Source organism: Hylaeus volcanicus, chromosome 6 (assembly GCF_026283585.1).
Source record: "Hylaeus volcanicus isolate JK05 chromosome 6, UHH_iyHylVolc1.0_haploid, whole genome shotgun sequence".
NCBI lineage: Eukaryota > Metazoa > Arthropoda > Insecta > Hymenoptera > Colletidae > Hylaeus > Hylaeus volcanicus.
In genome coordinates this window covers 19,417,078-19,435,695 of record NC_071981.1, presented here as the reverse complement: position 1 = coordinate 19,435,695, position 18,618 = coordinate 19,417,078, and the positions used below count along the sequence as shown (strand labels likewise).

At 39.5% G+C, this 18,618-nt stretch overlaps 3 protein-coding genes across 5 annotated transcripts; all 3 read right to left on the bottom strand.

Moving 5' to 3' along the window:
* Positions 1-2: 2 nt before the first annotated feature.
* On the bottom strand, positions 3-1,843 carry LOC128878109 (26S proteasome regulatory subunit 7). Its single transcript, XM_054126013.1, has 5 exons — positions 1,662-1,843; positions 1,545-1,582; positions 1,003-1,485; positions 589-920; positions 3-513 (listed from the first exon to the last, which is right to left on the bottom strand). Exons 1-5 carry the CDS (start codon positions 1,732-1,734, stop codon positions 135-137), a joined length of 1,305 nt encoding a protein of 434 aa, XP_053981988.1. The 5' UTR covers positions 1,735-1,843; the 3' UTR covers positions 3-134.
* Positions 1,844-3,252: 1,409 nt separating this feature from the next.
* LOC128877991 (endocuticle structural glycoprotein SgAbd-2-like) lies at positions 3,253-6,548 on the bottom strand. Of its 3 annotated transcripts, XM_054125731.1 has the most exons (6): positions 5,758-6,548; positions 5,538-5,648; positions 4,699-5,058; positions 4,228-4,358; positions 3,966-4,110; positions 3,253-3,618 (listed from the first exon to the last, which is right to left on the bottom strand). In XM_054125731.1, the coding sequence occupies exons 3-6, from the start codon at positions 4,834-4,836 to the stop codon at positions 3,403-3,405; spliced, it is 630 nt and encodes a 209-aa protein (XP_053981706.1). In that variant the 5' UTR covers positions 4,837-5,058; positions 5,538-5,648; positions 5,758-6,548; the 3' UTR covers positions 3,253-3,402. The 3 variants fall into 3 exon arrangements, with proteins under 3 accessions (XP_053981706.1, XP_053981704.1, XP_053981705.1); XM_054125729.1 differs by having other exon boundaries at positions 4,699-5,318; positions 5,538-6,548; XM_054125730.1 differs by having other exon boundaries at positions 5,538-6,548.
* Positions 6,549-9,621: 3,073 nt separating this feature from the next.
* On the bottom strand, positions 9,622-14,133 carry LOC128877813 (endocuticle structural glycoprotein SgAbd-1-like). The gene is made up of 3 exons (XM_054125367.1): positions 13,925-14,133; positions 12,999-13,135; positions 9,622-10,812 (listed from the first exon to the last, which is right to left on the bottom strand). The coding sequence occupies exons 1-3, from the start codon at positions 13,934-13,936 to the stop codon at positions 10,545-10,547; spliced, it is 417 nt and encodes a 138-aa protein (XP_053981342.1). The 5' UTR covers positions 13,937-14,133; the 3' UTR covers positions 9,622-10,544.
* Positions 14,134-18,618: the final 4,485 nt, after the last annotated feature.

Sequence of the window (18,618 nt, the reverse complement as noted above, 5' to 3'; positions counted from 1 at the left end):
TATTAAAAAAAAGCACATTCCAATTTATTGTGTAATTATAATTAACAATTCATTTTTCGATTCTGATAACTAGCAATTCGATATTATTGCATACATAATCGTATTAAGGTTAATTAGAAGAATTGATAACGCGCTTAATTATAAGTCATATATTTAGGGGTTGCGGAGAATTTAGCGTAAGATTTAATGACTTTGTTCACGGCTTCTAGAAAATCTTTTTCCGTCGCTACTTTACGACGCGCGCGAATAGCAAACATTCCAGCTTCGGTGCAAACGGAACGAATCTCGGCTCCGGTACTATTTGGACACAAACGCGCGAGAAGTTCAAATCTTATGTCCCTCTCGACGCTCATCGAACGTGCGTGAATTTTAAAAATGTGCGTTCGGCCTTCCAAGTCTGGTAATCCAAATTCTACTTTTCTGTCCAAACGTCCTGGTCGCATCAACGCTGGATCTAAGGTATCAGGCCTGTTCGTCGCCATTAATACTTTGATATTACCTCTTGGATCAAAACTATAACATTAAGAATCATAAACATTAGTTTTCTTTAATTATCAAGTATACAAGTATAACAAAAGTATTTCTTACCCATCCAGCTGGTTGATTAGTTCCAACATAGTACGCTGTACTTCGTTATCACCGCCCGCGCCATCATCAAATCGAGCTCCTCCAATAGCATCAATTTCATCAAAGAATATCAAGCATGCTTTTTTACTACGCGCCATTTCAAACAATTCTCGTACCATACGAGCACCCTCGCCAACATATTTTTGAACCAACTCAGAACCAATGACGCGTATAAAACAAGCATCCGTTCTATTAGCTACAGCCCTAGCGCACAAAGTTTTACCCGTTCCTGGCGGACCAAACAACAATACTCCCTTAGGCGGTTCGATTCCCAGATTAACAAATTTTTCTGGCTGTAATTAATTAATTAGGATATTTCTCATATATAAGAATGCGTGTAATTAAAAGAGAATTTAGCAATTGAAAAATACTAACATGTAACAGAGGAGTTTCAACAACTTCTCTTAATTTCTCGATTTGTTCCTTACAACCGCCGACGTCGCTGTACGTCACGTCAGGCTTCTCCTCGACTTGCATCATAGTTACGGTCGGATCAATTTTAGGTGGCAGTGGAATATGAATTTGGTATTTATTACGATCTACTCCCACACGCATGCCTTCTTCGATATCGGTTGGAGCAACCGACTCTGCTAAATCAACTACAAACTTTGCAAATTGCTTTACATTTATAATATATTTAGGATCATCTGAGTCTGCATTGATTATTTTTGTACAACGTGCAACCTGCAACGGTTGCTCATTTTGCAAAGTTTGTTTATCTGCAGCCAGATCCCAAAGAGCAGGTGGTGCTAAACCAGTATCTGACTCTTTGATTCCTGTTAATTCGTTAACCCGTTTTATTATAGTTTGAATATCTTCTTCGACAGTTTTTATGCTTTTCGTATATTGTCCTTGGCCCTACATAGAAAGGAATTCATTGATGTTTTCTTCTTTTTGTATTACGAAAGTTTACTTACATAGGTTTTCAGCAGAGCGATATCTCCTTCATCCAGAGCTAAAAGTACCATAAATATGTAATATACCATGTAAAATCATTGACAAAAGAACGAGAGATTCATACATAGCGAACTTACATTTTATTTCTTTTTCTTCCTTTTCTTCATCATTCTTCACTTTACGCATATCATCTCCTAAGTGATCAGGCATTTTGATATATATTAAACTTTCTTAGACGTTTAGAAAAACCAGTTTCAGTCACTCGACGAATAAAGATGGCATAAGTCAATTTTAAGGTTATAATACCCTTAGATTACTAGCAAAATCGCAACGTTCGTTACCGACATCTACGTTCGAATCATGAACTACAGAGTAGTATTATTTATCGGTAAAGTAGTTGGCTTATAGTACAGTCGATGAGATTGTTAGTATTTTTTATTCTCAATTTAAATTAATATTTATAATAATTAAATTGAAAGTGTTGTATTACAAAATACTATTTAAAATTTATACATGTAACCCGTGTTATGCTTCTGGCCAGAAATAATAAAATTCGTGTTTATATTCATCGCTATTATTAATCAATACTCGCTAGACAAAATTTTATTCGAGTATACAATAGAACACACAATACTAGAACTACAACAGAATATTCAACTGAATAACTACTTTCGGAAACTTTTATTTTATCCTTGCAAAAGATTTTATTTTTTCATTGAAGTTGCAATTTTTATGCAAGGTATAATGGATAAAACGTTGTTAATTTTGTATACGTTATTCGAAGTGTTCGTCTAGGTAAAATGCGTACTTTGTATGCCACGTTTAATCTATATTCACTTATAAGTGAACGAACCTTTCAAAGGAAGTGCAGAGACTGCCTAAATTGCACTCTTCATGTTAGATAGTCCTTGACCAAGATGATCCGAAGAAAAATGTAAGATAATGAAAGATCCAATAGTACACTTTCACTCGTATTCATCCCGTCCCATCCCTGTTCGTTTACCGCGATTCTTACGTGCAACCAGAGGCGTGGTGCAACGTGCAACTGAAGTTCAACCCAGCACGTTCCAACGTAGTATTATGGTAAGAGTTCGTACGTTACCTTATCATTCACTCCGTATACCATTGTGGCCTATATACCGCTTAGTACTAAATGTATGTATATGTATGAAGAAGAAGCATCGATGAGAAGAAAATGGCATTCTGCGCGTGTTTCCTTACCTCTTTGTGCAATCAAAACTTGGCTCATAAATTATAAGTCTCAATTGATACGAAGCATATAATTCAAGTAATTACTTACTCTTTGTGAAATAAAAAAACTTGACTCGTAATTGGTGCAAATCACACGATTCAAGAAATTACATACTATTTAAGCATCTCCTATTGGCATAGGTATCTTCTATCTACTCTATTATAGTATTCATTTTCATTCCACGCTATTTTATTATTTACTGATAGATCTTATTGTATCAAAAAGCATGATATTTGGGAAAACTTGAAAAATCATAGTAGTTTACTTTGGAAGCCGTAATAATACGCCAATCTTCGAAGAACATTATTCCTCGCTATCGTTTCACTTTGGCCCAAACCCCTTTCTGTTTTAATCAAGATAAAGAATAAATATTTTTCGAACCCCAAATAACTGGAAAGAGATCGAGGACCGAAGAGGTTTGCAGGGTGCGAAGAGATAACGCTTAAATGTGTAAACAAATAGGAGAATTTATTCGTATTATCGTATAATGACTGTTACACAGTGAAAATTGACGTCTCTGTTATTCCCCGTTGTATGTACATTGTACAAACATCGCGGCGGGTTACAAGGCAATAACGATTCGAGTCTCGGATTGTTTTAGCGATCATTTGGTCGGTAGATTTCGCCTAATATCTTCGGTAAGGGTTGGAATTGTACGGTTGTCTGTAATCGTCATCGGGTCCTGGCGGATTGGCGGCAAGGGCTCTTCTGATAGCCTCTGGAATTGGCGGTGGAGTTGGCAGGTGAGCACCTTGAGGATGAAAACCATTTTCGTCGGCCGTGTATTCCACGGTTATAGGAGTACCATCTGGCGCGTTGTACGAGAATCTGCCTTGGACGACCTGGAAAAGAGGCGCATACCGAATTAGAGATTTTTAACATTTTTCTTTCTCTTTTCCAATGCAATATTAACCCTCCTCTCCTACGATGGATCGGATCTAACCTTGCCACCTAAAAACGTACAAATAGGGATATTACTCACTAAAAAAATTTCTTTTTTAAAACCAAATTAATTTCTATTTATAACCTTTGGGTGATTTCGGTCTTATTGAATTCAGTCTTCACAGTTGCAAAAACCTAACGATGGAACTATAGTACGTCGGTCGCTTTTGACCCGACCGCGGAGAGGAAGGTTAAGTGTTACATATCGTTAAAAAGACAAAAACAGTGGCACGATCGTAATTATTACCTCGGCTTGGCCCTGTCCAGTACCTTGAGGACGGCCACTTTCGGAGACCGAGATTCCATTGTCGGTATCGTAGCTAAAAGTATAGGTTCCATCCGGATAAGTGTCTTTCTGTTGGCTACGAATAGCTATAAACCTGCCAGGAGAACTGTAACAAAATTGCGTATGTTTGTTTAGAACTTTAAGTGAACTTTAAGTCAATACAGTTGTAGTTCGGTAGCACAAGGTAACGAAGACAGTGATAGACCGAAATACAATTAAGTACTTGTATTGTGGAGTGTATTGGGGCTGCTGATAAGCCGGTGCGGGCGTGGGCCTGTACGCATTTTGATTCGGGAAACCTCGATACGATCCGAATTGTCCTGCAGCGCAGCAGAACAAAGCAAACACGAGAAACTGAAATCAGAAAATAAACTCTAACGTGACTCGAACTTCGATTATATAGACAATGAGCATTTATTCACTTTTTCGACCATTTTAATCCCCTTTCACGAAAACCTGGAAATATATCTTTGTTGAATTGAAAAATTCAAATAAATGCTCACTGACTGCGAACCACGAGGGTCTTTTAGTTTCTCGCTAACAGTTTGTAAACTGGATACTTAAAAACTTGCATTTCTGCACGTTTGAAATATTGCCAGATCTAATTCAGATAAATAGCGAATTGCGCTAATAAATTTCACTTCAATTTCACGTCACTGGGGAACGCTGACGAGCGTGTACAGCGATCACTCACTAAATGCTGCATGATGACCGTTTCTGTGTCGTGATGTCGATTTGGAGAAGACCGAATCCGCAATACCATGTGCAAGTACTGCCGGCATTTATATGAAGAGGCGCAACAAGATTTTCCCTTTCCGTTCTCCTTGTTCATGCATTTAGCCACTCTCTTCAGAACACCTGGTCGCCCTCGTATCGTTGCCCCACCTCAACCCTGTTCACGAGGAACCTTACATTGTAACATTAATATATTGGCATTGGTGCATGTATCATCCGACGACAAGCAAGTCGGTAGCAATTAGTTCTATCATGAGTCGATTCCACTGAAACACGCGTAATACACTCTTCCACCATGTGTTACAACTTCAGTTACGATCTGTTACAAGTAGATCGATAAAATAGCTAATAAAGAATGTTTTTAATATATCCTATAGTTCTGAATAACGGTGACAAACGAAAGTGCCGTTGACTAATTATTTTATTCGAGTTTTTTTAAATATTTTTTTTTAAATCTTCACACCCTGTAGTAATTCGTATACATTTGAAATGGAAACGTAACGGCATCGTAAGCTGTTCAGAGCACTTCTTCCTAGGTGGGACGCTTCATTTTTGTAGTTCCCAGTCAAATAGTGGTTGCTGAAACCAGTTCAGGAGGTTGTAACCAAAGGTCATTCCAGGCCGTAGAAGGTTGTAATCTTACTTTCTAGCGAATCTCTGCTAGGTTCTAAATCAACTTTGATGTATTTAAAGATTCATACAGAAAAATTATATACAATTTTTTAATTATCAATTTAGAACCACTACTAATAAGAATAATAACTACAGGAGATAATCGAATACCGTTACAACACTTACCTATTCATAATCTGTAAGACGTATGAAATGATATTAAGGAATGCATATACAGTGGGCGTCAAGGTATTCGCACAGTACCTGATTTCAACTAATCCTATACGATAAGATTGACTAAAAACGTTTCAAAATATATAAATTTCTTCACTTGATCGTTTCAGCACAAAGTTGCTAACCTTTTTTGGAAGTGTGAAGACTTATCGATATCGATTTAATTTCGTACCTAGAGGTATGTATCATTCAACGTTGACCTTTTCTAATTTTGAATATTTCGTGCAAGAAACAAGACTGTAATTTAATTTAAACGCAACATTATCGCCTCCGAGCGATGACTAATAATGACAGCCAATTCCCATGCTAACATTGTTGTTGTGACATGGGTTGAAAAGTGCAGAAGCTACCGTAGGAGAAAGGAAGTGTTGTATCAATTTGTACATCAGACTTTATAATATTGTTGAACGGGTAGCTATTACGACGAACTAATGAACTACGTGCTTCGTGGAGAACTTCTTATGCTAGATGGAACGAAACGACTTTTTCACTTTGACGTGAAACTGAAACGTGGATAGCACCGCGTAATTTTTCCTGGTAACAGAGATAAGGTCAAACGTCGAACGAAATCTGTACAGTGCCGCGAACGCAATTCGGAAGGCAATGTTCAACCGGATTCAGAACTGTGCAACCGATCAGTTTGCATAATTTCTAGGTTCGTTGCTCATCTGGGAGGATCCCGAAGGTATGCGCTCTATCCGTTTCTTTATGAGAGTCGAAGCGTTGCTGAGATGATGGGGCATACTTGAGCTGACGTGGTTAATAAAACGAGAAAGGTCAAACTAGATCCAAGTAATGCTTGCTATCTGGATGCCACATCGCGAGATCTAGAATCGTCTTGGGTGAACTTTCTCGAAAAATTTCGTGAATGGAACACTTTTGACGCTTGAAAAACCACGTTTCAAAATCAAGGTTGCGCAATCGAGGTATCGTTACAAAATTTCTATTCGACCGGAATCGAGATTATCGCCTCGACGATATTAGTAAAAGCGACAAACTGTGACAAACGAGAACGCGTATGGTTACATCGTTGACACGTCGGAGTGCGAGAATGGTAGACGGTATTTATCTAATCGGATTATCTGCGCCGTGTGTTACCTAATCTAGCCGGCGTTTGTAATTGAGCATGAAATTGTGTAAATACCGGCTGATACGGTAAGTACCTCGTGGAGAATCTCCCATGGTGTTTTCATTCCTTCACGGTCTGATACATTTCTCGAAATTCCATCGAGTTATTCTTCGAATTTTTCATTTCAGACGCGATCTACGATCGAAATCAGGACCGCCGTTCACCTGTTTGGAAAACTGAAGTATTACGATGAATTCGAAATAGAAAATCTCGCGAAATAAATTTCTGATAAAAGTATACGCATAGGCCAGCATTCTCGAAGAGGTTAAATTCTTTAACCCTTAAGAGCCTGATTTTCTAAATTAAATTTAAACAAAATATCAATGTATTTATTATTCGAACAATTTTTACAGCTGGCTAAGGTTCATTTGAAATGCATTGGCCAGGATATCTTTTCGGATTCACAGCGTGAAAGTCCTGCATCATTTTTTTAATCCGAGGCTTCGTGTTCGCGACGTAAGCGGTTATTAAAAAAGTTGTCTTCTCATATCTTGGGCAGCCGAGGGTGTGGCGGCACGAATACGCACTCACCGCGAGAAACACGCGTAGGTTCCACAGTTCGACGCTTAGAAAAGATCCCTGAAGGAGTGACCTAAGCGTAATTGAGCGAGTGGTGGGGGTGAAACAAGGCGATGAGACAGAATCACGTAACGCTATGAAACAATGTTCACCCAAGCAGCAGCCGCAACCCCTAGAGGGGCGTGTTACGATCCAAGAGGATCGGTACGAGTACTTTTTAATTTAAAAAAATGTGGACAACACGAGCAGTCTAATTCAATATCAGGTATTAAGTCGGTCCTTTGACGCAAAGGACGATCCTTTGGAATCCGACTGGAGAAAAGGGTAAATCCTCGATGTAATCCAAAGGGGAGGAAAATTACTGCAACGCTTTAAATGTTATTTATAAAAACACTTCCAAAAAGTTCGTTCGTACTATCACAGAATGCACGAATGCCAGCGGACGAGCGCGAATATGCAAGGTAGGTATGCATAAATTTATTATTCCATCGGCTGCTGGATGGGATGGATCACATCACCGAGCACATTGTTATTTCATAACGGTTCGTGTGAATCAACGCACAGAGGTCGGAAGCGTCTAGGTTAGACGTTTTGGAAGGTTAAAGGCGCTCCTTGTGCGATCAGCTCTCCGGCCCCGATTGTTTCTCCCTGTATTAGTGGGCTAACAGGCTGTCACGCGTTCCTCTTACCCAGGGTATTGATTCAGGAGGAGGTACACTGGTCAGTCGGCGTTAACCTAGGGGTGAAGAATCGTTTACCGTTCACTAATGATGTTGCAACGGCGAAGATGCTTCAGTTTCTACCTTTCATACAGAATCTACAATATGTAACTGGCAGGCGGATGATTTCTTCGATCGTGCTCCACCCTCCTTCTCTTGTTATACGTGACGAACGTTGAAAGGAATTCGTCTCGTCGTATTCAAATCCAGCGATCGATCGACATGTTGAATTATTTCGTAGCGAGTTGAAATCAATTATTCGAAAACATAAGTTTGTACTGAAACAGACAGATTCGTACAATTTTATTTTTCATAGGGTGAAACTAATGTCGAACAACATGTGTTAATTTTTTACATTTTTTGTTCAGTAAGCATACTTCGTTAATCATAAAATTCACGAATCGTTGATTCCAAGGACGAGCTCAGAGGGATCGAATTAATTTTTATAGTTGCGGTCTCGCGCGTCGGTTGGTGTCGATTTTAACGAAGTGACAAATTTTATTTATAAATTATAAGGTCAGTGAGATGATGCGTGGGATGCGTTGAAATCCTTTTACCTACATTCGTGCGGATCGGGCGATGGGTCGGTCGTTGTGCAATGGACAAGAAACCGATGAGTTGCTTTCACTGACTCACCTTTAACGTGATATTACGATTACCATTAGCATTAATCCGATTGGCACTTCGGTTATTCTTCCGAAAATCTCGCACCCATTAAAACCGCATAACTTGGTACCATACAGCGGTCCTTTTTACGTTCACTTTCTACTGACAACGAGACCTCGCTACTTCCCCCGGGGGACTTCGATCATCGATGAAACTTGACGGGGTTAAACTGGAGGTCGAATGATGACATTTTATAGAATACATCGTTCCGACACGCGTTTTCTAATAACAATTAAAATTCTAAACACGAGAATATACTCACACTCGAGCGGTTTGCAAGAAGATGCAATGGACGAGGGCTAACAAGAGTCGGCAGACGTGAAATGCAACGACAGTTGTAGTGACTTGCATATTGCTTTCACCGCGGACTGTACCGAATCTTGACGAAGAATAGTACACCTGACTATAAGTACACTCTACGACAGAAGAATGAAACACCCCTGTATCATTTTCGTTTTACAGTATCGATAAAATATTGCACGATTCGTATAGGCGAGGCTCCCTGGGAAAAGAGAAAGAAAAAGTGCGCGTTGCGATAGTTTTAGGAAATATTAAGACATGGTTGTCTAATCATTATACCATGCAAGTATTTATGCGTAGACACTTAAGTGTTGTAGCTGAGATCGTACAGAATCTCTTCAAGTGACAGTCCACATACGTTTCAACTTGTCATTTATCAAACCTGCACTACGCCAGGTTTTACGACGGCTCTGATCTCCCATGAACAGGAACGCGACGCACGACAGGTTGTACAACCCCACATACTTTACAATTATCGTTCAAACAGCTGTATCATCTATGGTTACGTAACTCGACCTTTCTCAGAGTGAGATCTTTGGTAAACAGGTTGGCCACCGTGTCGAACAGGGTTGAAATTACTTGTCAAATTTCTTATCTACTCGAATATTGCACAAGATTATAATTTTTAATATACATACTTCAAGATGATTTTTACTTCACTGATTTTTCTTTAAGGTTTGTTCGCTATTCCGTAATTGACGCATAAAAAGAAGAATGCACGAATTGTTATGACATTTGTATGAATATATATTTATACATACATATTATACATTTTAGTAACGTTAGGCATAATATGATATAAACTGTGATACAGAGACATATGTACATGCATCTGTATTCTTACCCCACGCTTTATTTTTTCTTCTTTTTCTCGCTCCCACTTTCTCCTCTTCCATATGCTTGTCTTTAGTTTTAAAATAAGTAAAAGTATAAATGTTCCTTCCCGTACTTGCAAGGAAAGTAAAAGTACCTACTAAGTTGATTAGAAGATACACAAAGTATAAGTCTAGCACGGTCGGTAAAGTAGAGGCTTCGCATTAGAATCAGTGAAGCAAAGCACTATATCGTAGTCTTTGTAGCAGGATTTCAAGATTGGTCCAGTCATTGGTCAATAAATTAACTGACAGTACAACATAGAGAACAGTAATTTAACAGTTTGACATTTGGCACCAATCGGTTTCTTTGAGGTTCGTATCAACTTGAATTAGATCTAACTAACTATTCTTTCTAACTACTTCTGCTTGATCGCGAGAACAGAAATACAAAAATAAATAAAGCAATCGTATTACCATAATAGTCCTTATTTTTTAATATCAACGACTACATGTTTCTCAATTTCTCTAGTTTCATTGTTATACGAGTACCACTTATAGTTCTACTGCGAAAGCACGAACTTAAAAGTTACTCAAAGTAAATTTGTTTCTTTGATTCCAGCTGTATTCTCGTTATTGTTCTACAATTTTCAAAGCATATTCGTGGGCACAGTTGACTTTTCACATAATCTAAAATAATCTATCAAAAGACGACTCGAACATTCTTTAAAGGTATCAAGGTTTTTAAAAGTTTTCCATTGGTCTATGTTGTACTGCTTAAATCTGTCTCGGCGCGAGTATCCGAGACTGTCCTTTAATATCTTCTGTAAGGCTCTTCCTCTTCGGGGTGGGCTGCATTATGCGCCAGAGCACGTTGTATCGCTACTGGTATCGGTGGTGGCGTTGGCAGATGGGCACCGCTAGCTTGAAAGCCATTTTCGTCAGCGGTGTACGTTACCAAAATCGGTGTGCCATCCGGGGCAGTGTAACTAAATTGTCCCCGTACAGCTTCGATTTGGTTTGGGCCGGCATATTTCGGTGAGCCTTGTTCCGCCACTGATATGCCGTTTTCCGTATCGTAACTGAAACGAAGAGAAACCTTTAGACACGTCATTCTCAAACTTTATCGTCCGAAAACGTCATTGCTTCCTCGAAAAAAAAAAAGATTAAAATGATTTCTGTAAACTTCGTAATAAAATGTCACGTAGCAACGAAGGCAAACCTACGCTACGCGTCGTTTACTAATCGGGCACGTCAAATTTGAAATGTTGCTCGTCAGTGCGCTACACGTTCAAGAAATTCCATCGCTGAAATCGTGCAACAGTTAACGACTACTAATAGCACACTACCCGAACGAGCCGCACCGATGCATATTACATTTTATCGTCATATCGTGCACACAATAAGGTCATCGGTTAGTCGCCCACAACACCTTTATAAGAGTCATTCATTATCGTGGAAAATGGCGCGGCGACTCGCCCGTGAAAAATTCACGATCGGCTGAGAATCGTCGATCCGTTTGACACAGGCGCCACTTTCGACGATGCTGCGAGGTGGAGCTTGTCCGATTCGCTGAACGACAAATGTCATAGGAGGGGCTCTAGCCTCCGACCTCAAAGTGCAGTAGACAGTATGTAGGTAGGTAGGTAGGTCGATTGTAATTATTCTATTGTGTAATGTGTTATTGCTAACTGCGCAGCCGTCTAACACGAATGATTAACATCAAAGCTAATTAGATATCTTTTCACAGCTGAGTATCCTGCGCATCTCCCTCCTCTTCCTCCTATTCCGTTCCCTTCTCGCTTCTTCCTTTAGCACACCTCGCGTGTCTGTACACTCATCTTTGATCGGGTGTTCCTGGGCGCTATAGCGAGTAAACTAATCGTCCCATGCATATGCATGGTATGTAATTCAACTTTTAACGATTCAATTAGCATCTTTATCCTCCTCGACTTCGACAACTTTCATTCAAAATTTCACGGTGGAAGCTAGAGTCGTTTTATGGGCAAAAAAGTGATCAGGTTTACACTTAATTAACAAGGGGTAGTCAGTGGTTCGCGATCTTGTTGAAAATTGTTGGATATCCGTTTCGAGGAAGCATTGCTGGTATTGGACCAATCGATAATGACGGCGCGAACACGTGTTCTTTGGTCTGATTTTGTGTCTGTCTATTACTCGCTATTTCTACTTGTGCTAGTAGTCGTCGACGTTAGTGGTAGTACAGCATTAACTGTTTCAATTGATTCTAGCTAGTTAAAAGACGGTCAAATTTGTCTACGAAAAAGTGATTTTTATGTTTTACAGTAATGTTTTAATAAACTCTGCCTTTGTCGAGAGAAATAAAATGAAAGTATTGATATTGAAGGCACTGAAAAAATAATTGAGCCGAACTCCACTCTCTGAAAAATTTTAATATAAATAAATTTGAAGAGTCGAGGTTAACGTATGGTACAAATTTGCACAATTCCACTGATTTTATGTTATACATTTCACAAGTGATTTCAACAACAACCGTGGAAGCTAGACTGCAGTAGAAAGTGTCCAATATCGGCCAGCCGTGCAGAACTCTATCTATCGTTCCTATTTCGAGATTTATTATTTACGCCAGCGAACGGTTCGCATTGTCATAAATATGGAATAACAGATATGAAAAGTGAACAATGAACATTGTGCTCGGGAAAAGAATTTTTACCGACTAGAACCAGGTAGAGGAAACCTTAAAACGAACTATCTGATGATTCTGTCGAGCGAAACGAAGATTTCTTCCTTTTCTTTTTTAATTACAAGTATCGTATCATTCAACGAAGTTTACGCAAAGGCAGCAAAATGTTTAGCACAGAGGTCAAAAGTATAAATAACGTGTTTAATATCGCGCGAAGGAAGCATGTTGGCGAAGGTCGTACTTTTTAGTGCACGAACATTATAAATGTACAATTATGTGTTTTTTGTGAAATAGAAGAATAATGTGAACACATCGAAGGACGATGCCACAGTATCTCGCGGATTTGCATAATAAACGTAATGTGTAGGTTGGTTAGAAGGAAGAACACGTGCAAGTGTACTTGGAATTTGACAGTGCTCTTCGAGAAATGAAGTAGTCGATAGTTTAACAGATGGAAAGGTGACGTGCGCAGACACGCTGATGTGTTTTCAGAACCGAGTATAAACGAGATACTTCGAGCGTGTCGAGATCGCGTTTGCGGAAACGTACCTCGACGTCGCTTATCGTTCTGTCGACGTTCAGGACGTTGTAGAAGGACGATCTCACCTGTAGGAGTACGATCCATCCGGAGAAGAGTCTTGCGATTGTCGCAATATGGCGAAACGTCGGCCATAATAATCAGGATTGTACACGTATCTATTGACTTGTGCGTATGCCATCGCCGTGAATCCAAACAAAAGTATCTATAAAACGAAAACAAATTATTATCGTTGTTATTCGTTGCTACGTTAAAAATAGAATTTTTTAAATGTAAAGAAATAAAACGACCAATATAAAACATATTAATTTCAATAAAAGTATGACAAATTTTGTTACGCGATAAAACGATCACTGTATTCGCCGTGAATCGATACCTTTGAAGCCATTTTAACGTTCACGGATAGTATCGCGAATAGTATTGCGCGCTTGCTTTAACGCACGTATTAGTCATACAGAAGGGCCGATAGATGGGTCACAAGTGGGCAGGCAGATACATTACTTATGACTAATTATATGCAATTGATACATCGCATCCCCCACTTTGGCCACTTTATCTCCACTATTAATCAGTCAATTTATATACGTCAGTGGAATCTCATTGTTCGACAAAATGATTGCAAGTCGGAGAGCATGTACATATTAATTTCATTTTGAAACGTGCCTCCTTCGAACGTAACGTGTATTCAAGAATAATTTGAATTTAAGTGGACTTATCTAATCAATTTCAGAAATCGTATTACGTTGTTAGCAGTGATTGAATAACTCGTTACTTTGTAATCGTGTTTTAATTACCTCGTTCTGTTGTATCTTTGACAGAATTAAGAAAAAAAACTGATAAACGCGAAGAGGCGTGTTTTTGGAAAATTTTTAAGTTAGAGCTTGCGCGAATGCAAAATTAAATCAGTCGTCGAACGCTTTACCATTCGAAGTTATTATGTTATTATTTCCATTACATTGAGATGTTAACAAAAAATGAAAGCAAGGAAACTCACGAGAATTTTCATGATGTCCACGCACTACCAAAAATTCGATATCCTTGGTCAGTCGAGATGACAGATGGCCCCGATACGATCCTCGAAAAAACGATACTCGAATCACGATCCTCTGAAGTCTTGTAAAAAGCCACGTGACAGGAGCTTGTTCTATCCGGTGGTGTGTATAAGTATGCAACCAGACGGATCACGTTGAGACTATATAGTCGCCACAGTACCCTGCGTCTGCCTCCTTCGTGCCCCGCCACTGTTTTATAGAAGTTGAAGGGGAGAATATGTCTTATGTATTCGCGTAATTCATGAACAGGGTAGCGATTGCATCTGTGTTCGTCTGATGAGTCCAGTTAATTGTAGGAAGCAGAATGAAATTAGCAGAAAAAATTGTATCTCATACGAGCATGTATTTCACGAAGCAAATATACATCGTATGTTATTGTTCACTGCACAAATCGATTAACTCCACTTTTTGAAAAATCTTAAATTTTTTAGTCAAAGCACTTGGTAAAGATTAACACCATCGAACGGCAAAATTTTGTTGGCCATTGAATAATAAATAATTTATTTCAGAGACCATTTCTCAACTTTTTGTTTTTTGGAGTTAATCGATTTGTGCAATAAACGCCACATATAATGTACAGAACGTTATTCGATGAACAATTAAATTTGTGTCAAGCTAGAACATTTGTCGATATTAAAATTATTAAACGTATGTTGTTATGCAAGTGTCCTCTTGAAAATTTAATTACCTGTAAACCGTATATGCATTGTAAAATTGTATTCTTTACTTCTTCTACACTTCAATTCCATGTTAATATTAGTCTGACATTGATGTAACTTTTAGACGGAAACAAACGAGATATGATCCGTGATAATGCACGCTACACTAATTGCACTGTCAAGTGTATGTGTACCTGATAGATTTTCGAAATTGTTCTCCTCGAAGACGGAAGTCCATCGCAAAACGCCTATTCCGCATTTTCAACTTGTTTTTACTTTCAGATATAAAAAGTTATGGCTATACCAAGTGCTTTGACACTTAAAGATTTAGACTTAAGATTTTCCAAAAAGTGTAGTCGATTGATTTGTGCAGTGAACGATTCGTATAACCTATTTGTAAATTTCCACCTCGAGGGAGGTCCTCGCAACCTTCGTACCAATTATTGCGCAAAACGAACAGCAGAGGAGAACAATGCTCTCGCCGAAATAAATTTGAGGCTGAAAAAAAAAATTGATAACCAGTAAAGATAGCGTCCAATACACATTGTTCGTGTAGTCTCCGCGTACTTCTTCTTCATAAAAATTAACGATGCGTTTCTCAATTGAATTCGCTGCTTCCTTGTTAGCATATGAAAGGACTCTTCGTGGAGGGGCGGGTATCGCAGCAGTAGCGATTCTCTCGCTCGCGCGAGTACTCGTGTGTTTAGCTGTATCATCGTTTACCCTCGACAGATAAGAAGTTTAACATTACGGCAGGAGGCCATCGAATAGCAGTCATTAGGTCGCGAGCTTTGCAATGTCTCGTAAGACGCAGACCGCGGCGACCTCGACACAGGATTCAGATCGCCGGATTTGCCACGGATCATCACAGGGCGTATTCCTTTCACTAGCTGTCTGTTACGAGCAGGATGCACGATGCAACGATTCACTGCACCGCATCGGCGATCCTTGCGACATTCCCTACGTAGGTACAACACCGATGCGTTCTCCTTTTCTATCGATATTTTGACACAGGAACTTGCTATTAGCCGTCCTTGATACATTGTACAGCCTTCCTTTGCAGAGTCGAATGAAATGAAATAATCAACCCTTCGAGTGGGAACGGAATGTTTTCATAGCTTCTCCAATTTTATGCATTTTTCAGGAGCTTCTCATTTAATACGACACTGTAGCTTTGGGGAGTTGAACGATAACAATTACTCGCGTGAAAATATAAGATCGAAATCAAGGTTTGTCTCGGATACTACCATCATTGCGAATGGTATATCATTATTCTACGCTGACACTATATCATTATTCGATACTATCATTCGATATACCCTTGGCGAGAACAAAATCGTGTGGAGGCGCGAAGGATTGGTAGAGAGGAAGATATAAACGTCCTAGATGGGCACGGCTTCCTTCCTCGGTGTAGAAATATGCCGAGGATGAAGGTACTTCCTCAAAGTGTTATGTACAACTGAATATTCAAACGTGAAGCTCGATTTTGTGCATTTATTTTTTAATCGAACCGAGATTGGGATACCCTCGTTCAACGTGCCCGTGCACGTTGAATGTCAAGTTGAATTGCACGACAGATTTTTTAAACAAGTCACTCCGAATATGCAGATTCATCTGTGACGCATATCATAAGCTGCTCGAGTATAGGATGAAGCGGTAAGCGATCCCATGGAATTACAAACCACAGTTATGCCAACTGTGTGGGGTTATTTAAGAATAGTGCAATAATCCGCCCTCGGATCTGCACACGTCTTCTCGAACTACTTGATAAAGCAGTTAGGATCATCTTTCATTTCTTTCACCTGAAACGATTGCCCATCCTTCGTTGGTATTTCTACATGCCATATGTGCCGTCATATACATATTTTTATGCATACCTCTGGATGCGCGATTATGTTTTGCCATTTGCGTAGGAAAACGTCTCTTTGTACGTGTGAATTAATTCCACAATTGTTACCTCGGTTGGTATTTGAAATTCAAGTACCCTTTAGTAGGTAATGTGATCGATTAATTTGATTCTTCCCTGCGAAGTATCTGAATTCTTCTCCCGAGAATTTTTACACTTTTATCGCAGTTGCGAAAAGATCACGATGACTACCCTTTCGCATCTCTAATTCCAAGAAATTAAATCAGAAAAGAACCGATACGTCACGGTTAGACGTGGACAAGTTTTTTTTTTCAAGCGACTCGATGCTGCCAGAAGACGCGCGCATAAATAAAGTTCGGTATTGCAAGTAACGTAAAAATCTGACGGCCGTGAGAAATCCTAGTTTCTTAAGACAGCTTATTTTTATTCAAGGCAAATGATATTACGAAATGATCGAAAGCCGTTCGCGGCATTATCGATAGTCCTGCATTGTTCATCGAATGAAGATGGGTGGGTCGGCACCACAAATCTCTAGTTGAGGCGTAATATGACCTCTCAGTTATGCCGTGCACGATTACCTAAGAAGAGCACGTCGACATGGTCCGCCCTCGGATCAGAGCTCGTCGTCCTTTCTTACATCGGGATGATAAATAGTTTGCTCTGGAGAGGACCACCAGGAACTCGATAGACATATTCAAATGCGTAAGGACTACCATGATCAAAGGAAACGCGCATGCCAAAGTAAGAAAAAGCCAAGGCGAAATTTATTTATCGTATCTAACGTATTATTCTTCCATCAGAAATATGTAGAAATATGTTTTTCCTTAAATTAAACATCTAAAATAATTTCAGAATTAGTCAGAATCTTAGAAGTAAGTAGAATAAATACAAAGAGTTGTGCTTTCACTAAATGTTACTGGATAGAGTGTGTTACGCTCGGAAAATAGGATACAGACTTGAAAAGCAGCTGGTTCAACCTGCTTCAACGGGTTCCATGCTAAAGCTACTACGAAAGAAATCGAGTCAGACGCTGGCGAACGGTCTTGCGTTTATACGAATCCGAGCTTAGGTTTGATAAGTAATAAGAACACAATAAATATCTACTAAGAATACAATCTTATCGCCACGCTTGTTTAGCCGTTTGCGTTTCATTCGATTCGATGAATAATTTTCTTTCGTCTTTATTTGCAACTTTCCGAGAAAAGCAATCTTAATCTCTCTCGTAAATTTCAACGATGCGCACCGATCTTCTAAAACAACAGAACCTAACTGCAAAAGTTTAAGGAGTTTCATCGACATTTATACGTTATATGTTCGTTGGTAAGTGGTTTAAGATCGACAACTTGGTAAAACGCGAAGGCGGTGTCACGAATATTCCACACGTTTAATAACAGCACCTCCTTGAACCTGAGCAATTTGCGGTACTTTTCAAACGTGATCGGGCATGGTATCGTCAATGGCGTTGGCGGATATCGTCCATAAAATGGCATCGAGCAAATCGGGGTGAGATCAAGATGGCGCCTCGACAGTGGTTCCTCTGACGTGTATTTCTCGTTGCTTAGGTATACCCTGATATCTTCGGAAGAATGGGTGGCGGTGAAGTACCAGGTGAGATTGAAGTAAACGTGAGTTCTACTGTAGCAGCCGATATCGGGAAATTTTACAGGGACCCACCGTCCTGATCCATACTCGTCCAGATTATTAAAATTGGGATTATTAGCGCTGGCAATCTTGCCGTCTGGTGGACTATGTCGACCATGTGGAAACTCTTTGAATCCTTCCACGCTCTGGGGCTCGTACATTACTGGCCCACACTTGGTATTCGTCCTCATCTGGCACAGCTTTGCTCTGCTTGGAGGATTCGAAACGAACCCGTGGAAATTGGCAATTTGCATGACAGAGTCGTGAAGGGAAATATCGGCGACTTGATGAACCACGCGACTGTGTCCGATCATTTTCAAAGTGGACACGAGGACTCCCAATCCTCGCGATCCGTATAGTAGATCCTTTATAAAATCAGCTTCGATGTAGCAATTAAATCTTACAGTGCCTACGTCCTGATCGACTGCTTGTTCTCTTTTAGAATTATGATTATCGACTCGATGCGAGC